This window comes from Kryptolebias marmoratus, linkage group LG11, assembly GCF_001649575.2.
Source record: "Kryptolebias marmoratus isolate JLee-2015 linkage group LG11, ASM164957v2, whole genome shotgun sequence".
Taxonomy (NCBI): Eukaryota; Metazoa; Chordata; class Actinopteri; order Cyprinodontiformes; family Rivulidae; genus Kryptolebias; species Kryptolebias marmoratus.
Genome location: NC_051440.1, coordinates 16,531,382 through 16,548,132, shown reverse-complemented (window position 1 = coordinate 16,548,132; position 16,751 = coordinate 16,531,382). Strand labels below are relative to the sequence as shown.

The following is a 16,751-nucleotide window of genomic DNA, read 5'->3' as shown; positions in this document are numbered from 1 at the left end:
ACAGGAATTTGAGTGCTGTCCCTACTTAGCAGTCCCCTAATGAAATGGTTGTTGTCCTTCTCCTAAGATACAGAACATAAAAACGTGCGGAAACAAATCCACTTAATTGCAACGTATTGTCAGAACCAGCTTGCCATTGACACCTATTACCCATGCGTAATTGATGCGACACTACAAAGTTGCTTTGAGGAATGAGAGCTGCAGTTAATCCGTCAGCCATATTCTTCTCTCTTGCACTAATGAGATTGTGTGTGTTATAATAGCTCCTATAGCAGGCTGCCTGTCTGTCTGTCAGTCTCTGAAGACTTGAGAGAGAGGAGACGGAGGATTGGCTTGACTGACAGATCACGCACAAAGAAAGTGTTATAAATAAACTGCTGCGTCTCAGGGACTGAGACAGGTTTAGAGGTGCTTATTCCTCCGCCAACCGTGACCAGAAGCAGACATCAAAACACACCAGACAAACAACATTAACACGGCGAGCTTTGCCATGGGACATCAGGGAAGCGGGAGCACGAGGGATGGATGGAGGATGAGAGGGGGGGATGGCATCATCCATGGAGGGAGGGGAGAAAAAAGCTTACAGATAGGACTGACAGAAAGACTAAAAGGGAAAGAGAGAGTCTGGCGTAAGGTGAAAGGGAGGAAGTGGTATGGAGAGAAGGAGGGAAAGAACAAAAGAGAGAGGTGAAGCAATTCTGGAGTGGGACAGCAAGCGTCAGCAGAAGAAAAAGAATCACTTGGAAATTTCACATCTTCATTTATGCAACGAGTCAAAGGACATGGCTTTCCTGAGCATGCTCTGTAGATAGATAGATAGATAGATAGATAGATAGATAGATAGATAGATAGATAGATAGATAGATAGATAGATAGATAGATAGATAGATAGATAGATAGATAGATAGATAGATAGATAGATAGATAGATAGATAGATAGATAGATAGATAGATAGATAGATAGATAGATAGAATTGGATGTGGTAGCAGCAACACTGACTCTGAGCGTGGCATCTCAAAATATCCCATGAGATCCAACATAATCCTATTTTTGAGGTTTGTCCAAAACAGCTGAAAGACTCCCTTCTTTCTCGATATAAATAAGATGATTTTAGTCTTAATCTCTGGCATGAAAGGTGGCGGGTGACAGGCATTCAAGGAATGCTTCAATTATTCATCTGTGGGACTAAAGATTTGGGATTTGAGAAAAGGAAAAGAAAGGCATAGTAATCTCCCTAAGTATGTATCAAAGTATCTCCCTAATTTCTCTCATTTTTCTGTTCCTCCCTTCTTTTTGCTGCCAATACGATGCCTGTCTTCATTCACAGAATCTGTACGAATGAGAGTTTGACGACGATACAGTTTACCCGAGTACAACAAAAGCATTTTTTTAGCTGTTGGTTAGTCCTGAAGAACTCCTCCTCGCTGCTTCCTCTCTATGCTGTATGTACTGTATACATCCTTCCACCTACAGTGTGTAAAAAAGAAGCTGAGGTGAACTGAGGTTTAACACTGTGTAAATTCTGCAGCATCCGCAGTGCCCTCAGTCTGAACAAGAAACTCTTCGACTCTCTCGTGTCTTCTTCTCTTTTATCCATGCATGTTCATTGCATTATTTTTTACATTACATCAAAGTTTAATCTCTCTCTCTCTCTGTTTTCAGATATGCAGAAGCAATTGCTACTCTCATTAGATTTGCTAAACAATAGACAAGAGTCTTTGCTGTTTTGTTGTGTTTTTACAGTGTATGCGTTGCATTGTGTGGTTTGGAGAATGTTTTCATTCGCAGCTCTCTTCATCTAGTCTCATCTCGCTAGTTGCTATGGTAATAAAGCCGACACTATTGCCAACTGTTAAGGTGATCTGGTAGATCACAGGAACTGCTTCATACCAACTCGCAGTAGACAAAGAGGAGATATTTGTGCATTTTTATGAGTTCTCGCTGCCCACTTTAAACACAAAACCCAGACGTACATGTGCAAAAAAAGACACATCTAGAAAAAGCATGCAAAAAAAAAGTCAGCTTTTTTTAACAAGAGGTGGCTTGAAATGCTTGCTTTTTTGCCAGTGTGAGATTGCAGACACCCCCAACCCACACACTTCTCAGAGCCATCATTCAACTCCCACCCACCTCCCCGATCTGCAGCAAACAGATCAGTATATACACACATGCATGCAGGCTTCTGTTCAAATAGTGGTGATAGATGTGATATTCCCCCTTCTCTGCATGGTGTGTGTGTGTGTGTGTGTGCATATGTGTGTGTGTGTGTGTGTGTGTGTGTGTGTGTGTGTGTGTGTGTGTGTGTGTGTGTGTGTGTGTGTGTTTGATATGTCTGTTAGCAGAGGCGGTGTGCCTTCAGGGCCATATCGAGCACACAGCTCACTGCAACGTTTAGATGCTGGTGAACAACCTTCACTCATTCTCTGCCTTGTTTTCTCTTGACTCTATCTCTTCATCTCCATCTCTGCCTTTTCTGTCGCACTTTTCCCTCCACCTTCATCCCTCCATCTTTCTATCGCTCTCTCTCTCTCTCTCTCCCCATCGCTTTCCCTTTTCTCACCAAGAAAATATCCTAATTTTTCTACATTCTAAAAAAGCAGCACATCCTACACAGACTTCACAAGGTTGCTCTTCTTCTTCGAATGCCTCTCTGCACTGGTCTGCTCCTCCTCCCCTTCCCTTTCCTCATCTTTCCATCCTTCCTTCACCTGTTCTATTGATTCCTTCCCTCAAAGGCATTCCTTGTTCCACCCGTTTCTCTACTGGCATGACAATAGTTTCTCGCTCTTCCCCTGTACTGTGTCTTTTTTTTTCCCCACTTGTATTCATCCACCTCTCCACCCGTGTCACTTTCCTCCTTTCTGTGGCCTTATCTTGTCTCTCGGCTCGTCCTCCATCCCAGCACCTCCTGCTTAAGGCCTGGGGTTTCTTTCTTTTGTCCCTTCTCTCTCGCCACCTTTGTTTCAGTCGAGCCTCAGGTCTCCTCTGCTTCGTTCTATACATTTCTCTCCCTTTTCTAGACCTACAGACCCTATCTGTCCTTTAGTATTCCCTTATGGCCTGTTGCTGCGTGACCCAGCCAGCGCCTCCATCCCTTTGGACTGAATCTGCAGGGAGAACAAATATAGCTAATGTGATCTCTCTTTGCGTGCATTTGTGACATATGAGTGCACAAATGTATCCATCGCTGAGGGATGTGTCTGTGTTTGTCACACGCTCACAAAAACAAAGAAGCAAACCCTCTCTGTGTGTTTGTGTAATTTCCCTGTTTTGAAAATGACTTCTTCTTACTTATTCCTCCAAAGTCCATTGGCATGCTCCCTGTCTCCTTGCCTTTAATATCAACAGTCCCCCTCGGGCCTTGCTTTAGCCGTCATGGCTGAGGACATAATTAATTTCTCCGCTTCTGAATGAAAAGCCTGCTTTCACCATGCTTCTAATTAAGCTAAAATAATAAGGTGTTTCTCAAGTTAGTGGAATTGCTTAAGTGTCTCACAAAAAATTAGGAATCTGGTTATGCCACAATTGTCTCAGCTAATCTCATTTGGTGATTTTCTTTAGTATGTCTGTTATTTATGTTCAGTATGACTGTTGTTTTTTTAAAGCAGTGAATCCTCTAGGACAGCAAAAGCTTTTTCAAGTAGTCCCATTGTTTTGTCAGCTCAGATCTTTTGAAGTGAGATTCTGTGGAAACATTAAGAACAATGAATATCTTACCCGTTGTAGGTAACTTGACCTCAGTTTGGAAAAATAATTTTATTCTGACAAATTAGCAGCTAGTCTGAGCGGTGCCAAAAAGGGTTGGAGGTTTTTTAAGACAACTCTAACTTTAAAAATCTCAGAGCTGTTCCTGCAAACAGTAATTTCAAAATGTTTCCATCAACATCAGTTTTTCATTACATATTTTGTTACATAGAATTGTTTGGTTATTTGCAACAGTAAATAGAGGCAATTAGGTGTTGGACTTTTAGTGCAACCTGGAGCCATAAAATAACTATGTATTGTTATTGACAGCCATCTGTAGGTTTATAAATTAGTAAAACCTTTGAGATTTAAGTTGGTTTAAGATTATATTACTCCACTTTGGTCTTGTCGCCACTCAGACTAGTAGTTAGCCAATCAATTCAGCCAGAATTAAACTGTATTTCTCCAAACTAAGGTAATTCAAAGAGCTATCTACAACCAGTTTACCTTATAATCTGCCACTTCAAAAGATGTTAACTTTAAACTAAACAAGTTTATCTATTACTTGCTTGTCCCAAAAAGACTCATTGTCTTGGAATTTTTAGCTGTTCAAGATGCATAGTTTGGAAAAAATAAAAATATTATTGTCCACTTATGGACAGTGAAAAAACTGTACATACATGCATGGTATCTTTGTCAAATCTCAGGAAATACTGTAATACTGATTGGAAACCCTGCTTTAGGTTTTAGTTGGACTAGATTTGATAAATAGGAAGTATTTCTGAACTGACAAAGGCTCATTTGTTCAAGATGGTGTTATTGCTTTGCTTATATCCACAAGAAACTAGCTGCTGTTTGGAACCATTCACCAAATTTACTCCTTTAAATAAAGTTGTCTAAAGCACATTGGGTAGTAATACATAATACAGGCCGGTATGTAGCTAGTAATTATGGGGTACATGTCTGGTATGAACAGTATTTGGTACGTACCCTGTAAGTACCAGGGTCTACCACTTTTTGTTCCAAGCAAGTCATTCAGTTGCCTGAAGCTATCAAACTGTTTTTTGTTTTTTTGTTTTTTTTTTTCAAAAAACATCAAAACACAGTCATGGTAAATAAAAATGTAATTGCTTCTAATCTTTGTATAGTAGGATATGTGGCCCTTATCAGCTCCTTAAGTAATCTAGATACTAATTTGGGTGGTCCAGAACGCCTTACAAATTACATGTTAAACGTACACAAGAAGCAGCCGCATCATGTTGCTCAATTGTTCTTGATTGAACGATTAAAAGCAAGTACAATCCCTTCGATAAAAGAGGCATTCAGTATGTTGTTCTGAAACATTCATGTGTTTATTTACTGTTAAGGAAGGCTTATCAAGCCATTTCTTACAATTGTACCATGGAAAAAAATATACAACTTTTACTATTCTTTTTTTTTTAAAAGTGGACATCTTAGAATGTTTAACCCAAAGTCAGACAGTGTAATGCTGAGAGAAATTTAAAAGAGAGAGAGCGGTGCCTCTCAGATTATACAGGCCTTATAGTATAATTAGAAAAATACTGATGGACCACATCTATTTTTAAAGGTTTACCAAGAGAAAGCTTCTTCTCTTTAAAGCAAACAAGGAAGCACAGCTTGGGCTCGCAAGGTTGCATCTGAACAAACTGCAAGACTTTTGGAAGAAAGCCTTTTGGCCAGACGAGAACAAAGTGGAGATGTTTGGCCAGACTGCGCAGCACTGATTTTGGTTTAAAAAAAAAACAACAAAAACAAACACAGCATATCAGCACAAGTACTTCATACCAACTGGGCAAGAAAAGCAATTGATTAAGAGTTCTACTCAGGAATAAAATCTGTTTTCTTGTTAAAAGTTATGGTATCACGTCATTATGCGACCATTGCTGAATGCTAAAATGAAAACTATTAAAGATCGCTATTGTTTTGTTGTCAAAACAGAAAAAAAAAACATTCAAATGCCATACATTTATGTTTACATTAAGTCATCAATTTATCAGCTAATTTTCGTGTTTTTATTCTGGGTTAACAACTCGCCAGACAAAGGAATCTACTCTGGTGACAAGAGTTTGATTTAGAGGAAAAATCCCCGCTATGATTCGAATCCCCCTTCAGCCTCATCTGGACTGTGTGCTCTCTGTAGTTAGAAGAGTCTTAGTGACTTTCACCAGCTCTTACTTGCACTCTCAGACACTTTTCTTGATAAGCCATTCTGTCTACTCAGCAAGGTCGTGCACACTGCCTATAGGCAGACGTCATAAGTCCTATTTACTCTCTGAATTTGATCTACTGTGAGCGAAGTCATGGACAAAACGATGCTGTCAGAGAGGCTACTGTTATGTCTGCATTACATTTAATTACCACATACAGCTAATTAGGCTTCTGCACTTGTCTCAGGTCTTGGTAACACACAGTTATGATAATTAGCTTGTGGTAGACTTGTCCTGCAGGTGTGTATGTGCTTTAGTGTAAAATAGCCTGGCCCGCCAATTGCTGAGTGTTATTTAGCAGACTTTATTAACTGGCTCTTTGCATATCTCTTCTTCGCCTCAAGATTTTATCATCATGCTCTTATTAAAATAATTTTCATTTAGCTGTCACTTAAACATTTAGCCCCAAAATTCAAAGAAGACTTGACACTTAGAATTTCCTGTGACAGGGGGGAGCGTGGAGGAAGATAAAGGGTTGTGCTGTCTCTGTGATTTATGGATTTCATAAAGCCTAACCCCCTCTGCTGCCACCCGACACACCATTCTTCTCTGAACGCACCGAGCTCTCACAACAATAGGGTAGCTTTAGCACTTGTCAGTGCTGCACGTGTGTACATATCCACATAGACACACAGCAGGGTCAGAGCTTCGGTTCTGTCAGCACTGCCTCCCACCAAGCTCAAAGCAGCACCTCAGCTATCACTCTGTAAAGTAAACTCTAATGGGGCTCTTGCGCTCATTTGTGTGCACATCCTCGCTGTCACGTGCGCGCACACTCTTCGGCGGCCTGACAGCTTATTTGCAATCTTGTGTTCTGATTCATTCTACTGATCTCATTCACCTCGTGTAAAAAAAAAAGAATTTGACCTGCACGTTCTTCTGTTAACCTGAGCAACCCACGATACAAGGGAAGCAACTCATGAATGCACTGCGGATGGAGAGTCTTGTTATAGGAATCGAAACCCCAACATGCCCTGCACCATCCCCAGCCACATCATCATTTGACAGGCAGCAGCATATAACACACAGGTCTGTGTGTCAGCAACACTGACTTGATTGCTCTGCTGTAGGGACAGATGTGGCACTGTAGGAAAGACGTGCACTTTGTCTGAGTCGAAAGCACAGAGCGTCAGCACTATCAGGTCCGATGCTGCCAACCTCACGTCAACTTCCTTTCCCACCCAGTCCCGAGTCATTTTCCTCTTTCTTTTTATGGCTTTAGCATCATGCCCATTTCACAATCTTTTCTCTTTCCACATCCTCAGGGTAGATGGTAATCCTTTCATAACAACATGTATACAAACCAATTTGGCAGCTTCAGCAGTGTGCCTCCCTCACAGAGGAGACACAGAAGCTAATTCTATCAATGAGAGGGTACTTATAACATCACCCAGGGATTAAATTCTATGCCTTTATGACTGTATGGTTTTATAGGCAGGGTGTTAATGATGCATTTGGTAATAAACCTTATCAGATACGATTTTAGCCCAGCAATTTTAAACCTATGTCACCTTGGGGAAGGATGGGAAGTCACTGGCACGTGTGTTGCCTAGCATCCCAGGCATTTAAAGCCTCTGCAAATATTTTTGAAACTGGCTGGTCCTCTGTGGTAAAAACAATTATTGGAATGGCTTTCGCTCTCTGTACTGGACTCCCAGGCTTAGTTGGCCATTCCTTATTGCTCTGTTCCCACTCCTGCTTCTGAAAAACATCAATGGGGTGAATGTTTGGCATTGTTTCTTTTGGGATTGTAATCTTTTTTCTTCTTCTTCTTTTTCCTACTCTTCCTTGCTTCTCACCCTCCACAGCCCCCTTCTCCCCTCTGGGCAGTGAGACAGTAGTGAAGTTTGACTCCCAGGGGGACGGCATGGGCAGATACAACATCTTCAGCTATCAGCGCTCTGGTGAACGTTATGGTTACGTGCCTGTAGGCGAGTGGGCAGAGAGTCTGAGTCTGAACAACGAGCTCATACACTGGCCCAAAGACGTGGCGCCAACGTCACAGTGCAGCGACCCCTGTGAACTTAATGAGATGAAGAAAATGCAGGCAGGTAGGGGATGAAATTTGAACTCTTTTTATTTGCCATAGTTACATACCAAACTGTATTGTGACTTAGTAAATAAAAAAACCTAACACATTCTGCTCTCATTTGTGTCTGTTTTCTAGGCGAGTACTGCTGCTGGATCTGCACAGCATGCGAGCCTCATGAGTTCCTGGCTGATGAGTTCACCTGCTCACCCTGTGCTCCGGGTCAGTGGCCCACTGACGACCTCACATCCTGCTACGACCTTCCCGAGGACTACATCATGTGGGAAGATGCATGGGCCATCGGTCCAATTACCATTGCCTGTGTAGGGTAAGTGAAAAAGAATCCATTCTCTCAGTTTAGTTTAGCTGTGCACACAAATCTGCTAAAAAACATAATTCTGTTTTTTGAGTTTTATAAGCAATACATCATTGTTAAGGTTTAGTAGAGTTAAAAAGTTGGATAAATTCTTACTTCCAGGATCAATAGCTTTTAAATAAACCATCAAACCATAGCAAGATGTTGGAATTTGTATACAGTTCATAAATCCTTGTTTCACTTCCAGTGTTCTCTTTGCTTTATTTCCTCATCCACACAAAAACAAATAACTAAGCTAAACATAACACATGCTGCACACAGACACCAACATTAAGGCAAATTTATACACTGATAATATTTGAATGAACTGAGAGAATGGACTTTGGATTTTTTTTTACACCTGTCCCGCTCCATACCACCACTGATTGTTTGTGGTTGCACACCTCTGTCTGCAGCTTTATGTGCACCGGCCTGGTGTTCTGGGTGTTCATCAGACACAACAACACCCCACTGGTGAAAGCATCAGGCAGAGAGCTCTGCTACATTCTCCTCTCTGGAGTCTTCATGTCCTACGCCATGACATTCCTTTTCTTGGCCAAACCCTCTCCTGCCATATGTGCCCTGCGGCGCCTCGGCCTGGGCACATCATTCGCTGTGTGCTACTCCGCCCTGCTCACCAAAACCAACAGAATCGCCAGAATTTTTAATGGCGTGAAAGATGGAGCGGGCGCGGTGAGACCACGCTTCATTAGCCCATTTTCTCAGGTGAGCGAGAGGAGCATTCCACCCATCAATCTGCATCACCCAAACGGATGGATGGATTGACAAACAGGAACTCTCTGACCCTGCTTCCCGTCTTCTTCCTTCTTTGTCAGGTGTTCATCTGTCTGAGTCTGATCTCCGTCCAGTTGGTGATGGTCTCAGTGTGGCTGCTGCTGGAGGTTCCCGGGACGAGGCGCTTTACATTGCCAGAACGACGACAGACTGTCATCCTCAAGTGTAACGTACGTGACTCCAGCATGCTGCTGTCGCTAGGATATGATGTGCTCCTGGTCATCTTGTGTACTGTGTAAGTGTTTCAAAGATTATTTAAATAGCAATCCTTACTGCTTGGAAATAACAACTTCAGTCGCTGCCTTCTGTGCAGCAGATGCTGATATTTTCTCATAGACATTTGATTATCTTTTTTTTCCCCCTAGGTATGCCTTTAAGACCAGGAAGTGCCCGGAGAACTTCAATGAGGCCAAGTTTATTGGTTTCACCATGTACACCACTTGTATAATTTGGCTGGCCTTTCTTCCCATCTTCTATGTCACATCTAGCGACTACAGGGTATTTTTTTCAACATATTTAAATATATGCACAAATACTTGATATTACATTTATATGAAAAATAATTGAGTCATAGTAACCAAAGTATCCAAGTGAAAATTTACAAGTGAAAACAGATTTGCCAGTTTGTTGGAATTCAAAGTCAGAGTTAGTTACAATGAAATGTTTTTCTTTTAAAATTATGAAGATGTATTAAGAAATTTGGACAAGAAAATTAAAAAAATCCTCAGGTTTTCTGTGAAACTGTTTTGTAGTTGAAGTAAAACTTCACTGCAGATATGGTTTGTCCCTTTTATAGCTAGCCTGAAGCAAAAACAAGTGCTTTTTTACTAGGAATTATTCTTGTTTAACTCAAATGTCCTATTTTTGTTATTTTTACTGAATTATTTTGTATTGCTTCACTTAGCATCTATCATAGTTTTTTTCCCATATTAAAATTCATGTCAACCAAAGATTCTCTATCAAAAAACACAATGTGAAAAATTATTTAACACTTTTAAAATAGAAAAAGAAATAAACAAAACAGACAGGTTATAATTATCAAAAACAACTGCATTTTTTATTATTTACTATTTATTTTGAATTTGTCTTTCATTAAATGTGAAAGTGTATTCTGGAAAGTAGTTTGATTGAAAGACAGCCATGTTTCTTTTTATTTTATTTTTTGTTCTATAACTGCCCTGATGTGGCACCTTGTTGTTTTTAATCTTTTACTCATTAAAAACTCTACATAAGCTTAGATTTTAGGGTTCATGTAAAGCTAATATAAAAGACTTACTGTAACTTTAAGGAATTCAGTTTTGAAACAGTATTTTTCCCCTTGAGGTTGATAAAAGCACACAGGCACAAAACAGTGAATAAACAAGTGCAGTGGCAAACTTCATCTTATTTCTAATCCCACTGGCTCATGTCCCAACTCTGCAGTTCTGAGGTGACAAACAGGCTCAGTCAAAGTGCTGACACATGTCCAGATTTACCAGCAAAGGGGAACGAATGTTCTCCCGAAACCGAACAAATCTTAAGTGTTCACCTGCACACCTCGAGCACACGGGCTCACAAACACAGGCAGTGTTTCAAAGACTGCAAAAGAGAACTGCTGATGAATTCCTGTGTTTTCCTGTGTCTTCTTTCCAGAATAACAATTTCCTTTCTAAGAAATCTTACTTTAAGATTAGTCTGATACAGGCACAATATCCCCAACATGCATACCCACCCACTCACATAATTATTTGCATAAATAGGAAAACTTGAATGGCTGATTACTGTTTTATGTGCTCAGCTCTACTGTGATTTCGCTTTGAGTTGCTGTAGGGCTCTGAGCAATGATTAGGGCAACCGGAATCAAACATGCAACAGACACCTCTGCAGCCCTGTGATCAAGCGAGTAAGACAGCACTTAGCATTGATTTATACAATGAATCACATAGAATGAAGTTAAAGCTAGCAGTGAGAGCCTGTTAAGTTTGGCTTCTGTGGTCTCTGCTGATTGAGTACTTTATTGATCAGGTCTGTAATTGTTATTCTCGGGACTGTTTAAAGGTAAAAAGGTATGAAAATAAAGAGTTGTACTCACACTTTATTTGCCTCAGTGGTTAAACGCATGCATGTAGGGCTCAGACAGTCTTCATCTCTCTTTAGCTGCCTTTTTCATGTTTTGTTTTAAACAAAATTGCATTGTTTTATTTAAAGCAGATTGTTTTAAGTGCAATCAATAGTCCCTTTGAAATATATTACCATCTTTAAATTAGCCAAAACACTGACTAAATTAGGCTTCGACTAAACTAAGCTTCACTAGTTAAAGTCTGGCTACTGATTACTTTGTTTCTGTACTTTCTCCACAGGTTCAGACCACTACCATGTGTATCTCAGTCAGTCTAAGTGGCTTTGTGGTCCTGGGCTGTATGTTTGCCCCCAAGGTTCACATCATCATGTTCCAGCCCCAGAAGAATGTGACGAGCCACAGACTAAACCTCAATCGTTTCAGTGTCAGCGGGGCTGCCACCACATATGCATCTCATGGTAGGCTGCATGGAATTATCTTTAGAAGAAGAAAAAAAGAGACAATTTCCCTTGACGGATGGATGTGTTTAGTATTTACTTATTTATTAATTTTCTGTACTCACTCAAGCATGTTCAGAGTCACAGGGAGCAGGTGTTTTATATTTAGCAGCCAAAAGGCAAAAGAAGGGGTCGACCCTGGACAAGTTGCCAGGTCATGGCAGGCCACACACTTACACCTAACTATTTGGAATCACTAATTAACCCAACATCAGTGTTTTTGGACCGTAGAAGGAAATCAGAGTGTTCAAAGAAAACCTACAATGGATGTTTTTGAACTGTGGGAAAAGCCATGAATGCACAAAGCTAACATGCACAGAAAGGCCTCATTATACCTTAGACCCACTTGCCACCTGTACCACCATGCAGCCGTTCCTAAAGATGTGTAAGATAAAAACTTGTTGAGAGACATCATAGTGAGAATGAGACCTTTAGAAGTAAATATGAAAATGGGTTATCAATCTCCGAAAAGCAGAAAAACATAAGCATGAGTCTCATTTAAGATGGTTTGACAAAACAATGGAAAAATGTCTTTATATGGGGTTGTTTGCAACTGCATATTAAGCCATTTTGCAGTTGTGGTTGCAGTTGTATACATATTTCTGAAAATGACTTGTATGACAGGTAAAGCTTTCTTCCTGAGAGCTCTCTCATGTTAGTGTAGTTTATGCATCAGTGCTGTGCAGGGCTTTACCAGCAGGCCAGCTGGAACCAAACCTCCCTGCAGCTCTCAGATATGGTTTCAAATCACTATTTTGCTTTTTCTTCACAGACATGAAGTTTTAAATTAACTTTCTAAAGTCTTTCAGATTGGGTCTTTATATCAACTACAATTTCTTAATTACGTGTCAGATAGGGATAATTAGACTTTGATATCTTCTGTAGCCTTTTAGACTCTAATTAGCCTCATTTTCAGATCCTCACGATGCAGTTCATGCTTGTTGAGTCAGATTTTATTCTTTTTTTCTGCTCTGGGATTGTCATCTGGGGGAAAAAAATATTACTGACTCGTTTAAAAAAAAGTATGTTCTTGCCACCTTAAAAAATCTTCATTCTCCAATGTTTTACAGCGATTCATGCAAATACATGAACCAGTAAAAATTCTGGAGAGTTTTTTTTAAGACAGCAGCAACTCATTTTGGTCATTTTGGCCCTGCCTACTTGAATTGAAGAAATTAGCTTGTCTGTCTGATCAGAAAAACTTCAGAGGATCTTTGTTTTAATGTCTGTAAGATGCAGTCATATTGTTATTTAGTTATTTATTTTTGCTGACAGTGCTGTAAGTAGGTTTGTCATCTTGTTGACAGGTTTTAGTTTTATCTGACATCAACTTTGATTGAATCTATCATCTTCTATTAACCCTCTCATTTCTTGTTCTTTTCCAGCTTCTGTCAGCTCCCACTTTGTCCCGACCGTTTGCAACGGGAGAGAAGTTGTCGACTCCACCACTTCCTCTCTGTGACGACATCCAGTCCGCTCTCTAAAACCTGCCCCTGCGACTGTTAGCCAAATGATGAACATTACTCCCTACATACAGCTTCGTTTCCCCTCTTCATTCAAACACACACACACACACTAACATGAACACACATACACACACACGAAATAAGTGAACAACTTCCTTGTGGACTAGAACTGTAATTGTTTTACAAATGTAGAAAGTGTGTAACTATAATTAAATTATTTTCTAGGGATGTAAATACATGGAATTGACATTGTTGTACGTAGAGTAACAAAAGATCAAAAAAAAAAGTTTTTAGGAGGAAATTTTTGCAGCCTTTGTTTTTGATAGATTTGTTTTGATGTAAATAGAAAGAAGCTGAAACCTGGTGGTGGTAGTGGGCCAGGGGTGTGGGGGAGGGGACATGTCCCTCAATCTGGATGCACATTTGTGGCTCTGCTTGCCTCGCTGCAAAACCCACAGACTTTTGATTCTCATGCTTTTTTGTAGTTCTCATTGTAACACTGTATGCATTTCTAAGGTGTTTCTGTACAGTTGTATATTATACTACTGATGGTTCAAACAGCACAATGTTAACATTCTTGTAACACTAGAATGAATGTGGACAAAAAGCATAAACTTGAAGGAAGGCAGATTCATCAAACTCATTTCACTTTGAGAATTTATCTTGATACATCTTAATAGATGTGTGTTGCATTTTGGGTCTTTATAACAACCTACTATGGCTGTTTTAGCAGGAAAAAAATAACATGTTTTTGCTTTTGATACAAATGTTCCTTTTTTTTCTAATTCTAATTATGGAATCCCTTTATCTAAATGGCCATAACTCCAGACATGTGTTCAACAAAGCAACACTGTTTCACTCCCACTCCTAAACTCCCGTGTCTCTAAAAGACTGCTGCGATGCATTTCTAATAATAACTAATAGCTGGGCAGAAGAGATACAGTACAAAAAATGTTTTTTTTTAAATTTTATTTATTTTATTTTAGCCTTGGAAGAACAAGAACAAATCACTTTCTCTCTCAGTAATTACGAACTCAAACCAAACAAGCATTAATGGAGGAAAATGGTTTGTTTCGCTGAACACATGATGAGTTTTTTCCAACGTTAGGGGAGTAGTAGCTTATGATATGTGCCCCGTAGAAACCATATGTGGTGATCTTTTAAACATGGCTATGTGCCTTAATGTATGTCTAATAGGTTGATGTTGTTCGAGGTCAGTTTTACAACACAGCTCCAAGTTTTTATTTACAAGCAGGTGCTTCAGGACAGCAGGCTGGCAGTTTTCTTTCATATGAAGCCTTGTGCCGTCGATTGTTTACCTGAAGTACTGAAAAAACAGTGACTCTGAGGAATCGTTTGCTTCAAATGACTTTTTCCAGTCTGTAGATTTCTGATGTACAGATGCAGATAAATGTGTTTGTGCCCTTTTGTTAAAGAAAAGAAACAACGCAATGATCACTGAAAAAAATTTGAAATTGACAAAAGTATTATTAGGAAAAACTATTACTGAAAATCAACTAATGAAAATCAGTCATTGCTTTTATTGTGGTTTAACAGGATTTTTTTTTTTAAACTAACTAATGAAACTGGCCTTTTCAAAAGGATGGTACTCCTGGAAAGATTAAAAATAATTTGACCATAGGAACGTGTTAAATTAGCATACCAGGTGTCTTCAGTTTTGCTATAGTAGTCCCTGTGCTGCTAGGTATCATGGTGTGTGACACACTGAACACAGACCACAGAAAGCTATGCAGAGAGTTGCCTCTGGAGCTTAGACAGAAAATTATTGACGAGCATGTTAAAGGTAAAGGCTATGAGCAGGTTGATGTTCCTGTGGCTACAGTTGCACATTTAAGTCAAGAAACACTATACTTAAAGTGAACCACGGAGGAGGCTCGGCATGCTGGAGTTAAATGTGCTGCTCAGTGTCAGAAAGCTTAGTCTCAGTCGCAGGAGGTCATGGGTCCTCCAACAGGATAATGACCCAAAACACACAGCTAAAAACACCCAGGAATGGTTCAGAATAAAACACCAGACTACTTTGAAGTGACCTCCTGAGCCCTGATCTAAATCCTATTAAACATCTGTGGAAGGAGCTGAAACATGCGGTCTGGAGAAGGAGAGGGCCAAAATACCTGTGGACAGGTGCAGAAGTATCACAGGGAGTGACAGAAATTGCTTGACTGAGGTGATTCCCTCAAAAGATTGTGCAACAAAATATTAAGTTAGTGGACCATCATGTAAAGGCTTTTATTTAGTTTGTTTTTTAATTATTCTGTTGAACAAAAATTCAAAAGCAATAACTGTTTTTCATTAGTTGAGTCTGTTTTCCTTTTTATCACTTTTGTCACTTTCAAGTTATCTCAGTGACCACTGCTGGGGTTTTTATCCTTTAATGAAAGTGTACAAAAAAATAATTGATCTGTGACTGTACACCCATCACTCATTTCACTTGTTCGATCTCAGCAGCTCCTGTTAAAAAAAAAATAAAATAAAAAATAGAGGAGGGAGACGCACATATCCTATTCGGAGAAAGTCTGTGACTCGTTGACTTGTTCAAGTGTTCAGTTTACATCCCTGTACTAAATGTGTTGATGTTGGGAGGCACAGTGGAGCAGCTGGCTTTAGCAGTCCCAGAGAGGCTCAGGAGAGGAGGCAGAGCACACACCGTCAGCTGCTGGCAGATCCCAGCTAACAAAACATCTTAGAGTAGAACAGTTCTGCATAGTATAAATACAATTTATCAACACATCCATAAATATGAAACTGCGGTTAGCAATGTTACAGACTTTCTTTTGGCTTTATGAGACAGTGGAGTAAGTGGAACATATATATTAATTTAGGTAAAGTAGCCTGAAACAGTGAACTAATTTAGCAAATTTTATTTGAATGGGTTGATTCATGCAAATATTTGTTGAAAATAGGATGATAGTAATTTATTAATGAACTGATCTTAAATGTTTACATATAACAAGCTGTCTAAAATAAAGTGTGGCTGCTGTATTTGATGTTTTCAACAAGATATGTGATGGGAATCACTTTTTTTTTTGCAAGCAGTCAAACTCTGTTTTGTCCATGTTAAAATTTACAAACTCAATGTGGGCAGAATTTTTAAACTTTCATCTTTTGACTGGTCAACATGTTTGCACAGCCGCCCTTCAGCAGCCTCTTGTTCTTATTGCATCGGATGGCAGATTCAAAGGTTCCAGAGGATGCGTGGAGACGAGCCAACCTACATTGGGGTGTGTATGTTAGGGTGCAGGGACAGCAGGCGAGAGCGATGGGATGCTGCTGCTGGATTATATAAAGCACTCCCACAGCCCAGTAGTCGCCGTGCCTCTATGGAAGCTCAAAGTATCTCAGAGATTCACTGTCTTTGTTAGAAGAAGGCTTAGGCATTCATTTGGTGGTCCTGCTCCCACAAGATACACCCTGCATGGCAGGTTGCTACGGACAACCACCAGCACCCCATCCACTGCTGGAATGTCTGTTTGTCTGCCTGAGGAGAGGAGATGGCAGGAGGGGGTGGGGGGGTGGGGTGAGGAGTGGCCGAGAAAAGAGTAACAGAAAGAGGAGAAGCGGGTTGATGGTTCTGGTCCAAATTGGCAGAGAGGAATGAGGCTTGGCTCAGCAGGGC

General features: G+C 40.1%; 1 protein-coding gene across 1 annotated transcript in view; it reads left to right on the top strand.

The window, feature by feature from the left end:
- grm3 (glutamate receptor, metabotropic 3) overlaps positions 1 to 15,487 on the top strand; it is a 41,659-nt gene extending 26,172 nt beyond the window's left edge. The window contains exons 8-14 of the mRNA XM_017405925.3: positions 7,722 to 7,964; positions 8,081 to 8,270; positions 8,714 to 9,023; positions 9,134 to 9,327; positions 9,458 to 9,590; positions 11,432 to 11,609; positions 13,034 to 15,487. Of these exons, the coding sequence (XP_017261414.1) occupies positions 7,722 to 7,964; positions 8,081 to 8,270; positions 8,714 to 9,023; positions 9,134 to 9,327; positions 9,458 to 9,590; positions 11,432 to 11,609; positions 13,034 to 13,110 (1,325 nt within the window). The 3' untranslated portion in view covers positions 13,111 to 15,487. The remainder of the gene's footprint in view (positions 1 to 7,721; positions 7,965 to 8,080; positions 8,271 to 8,713; positions 9,024 to 9,133; positions 9,328 to 9,457; positions 9,591 to 11,431; positions 11,610 to 13,033) is intronic.
- Positions 15,488 to 16,751: the final 1,264 nt, after the last annotated feature.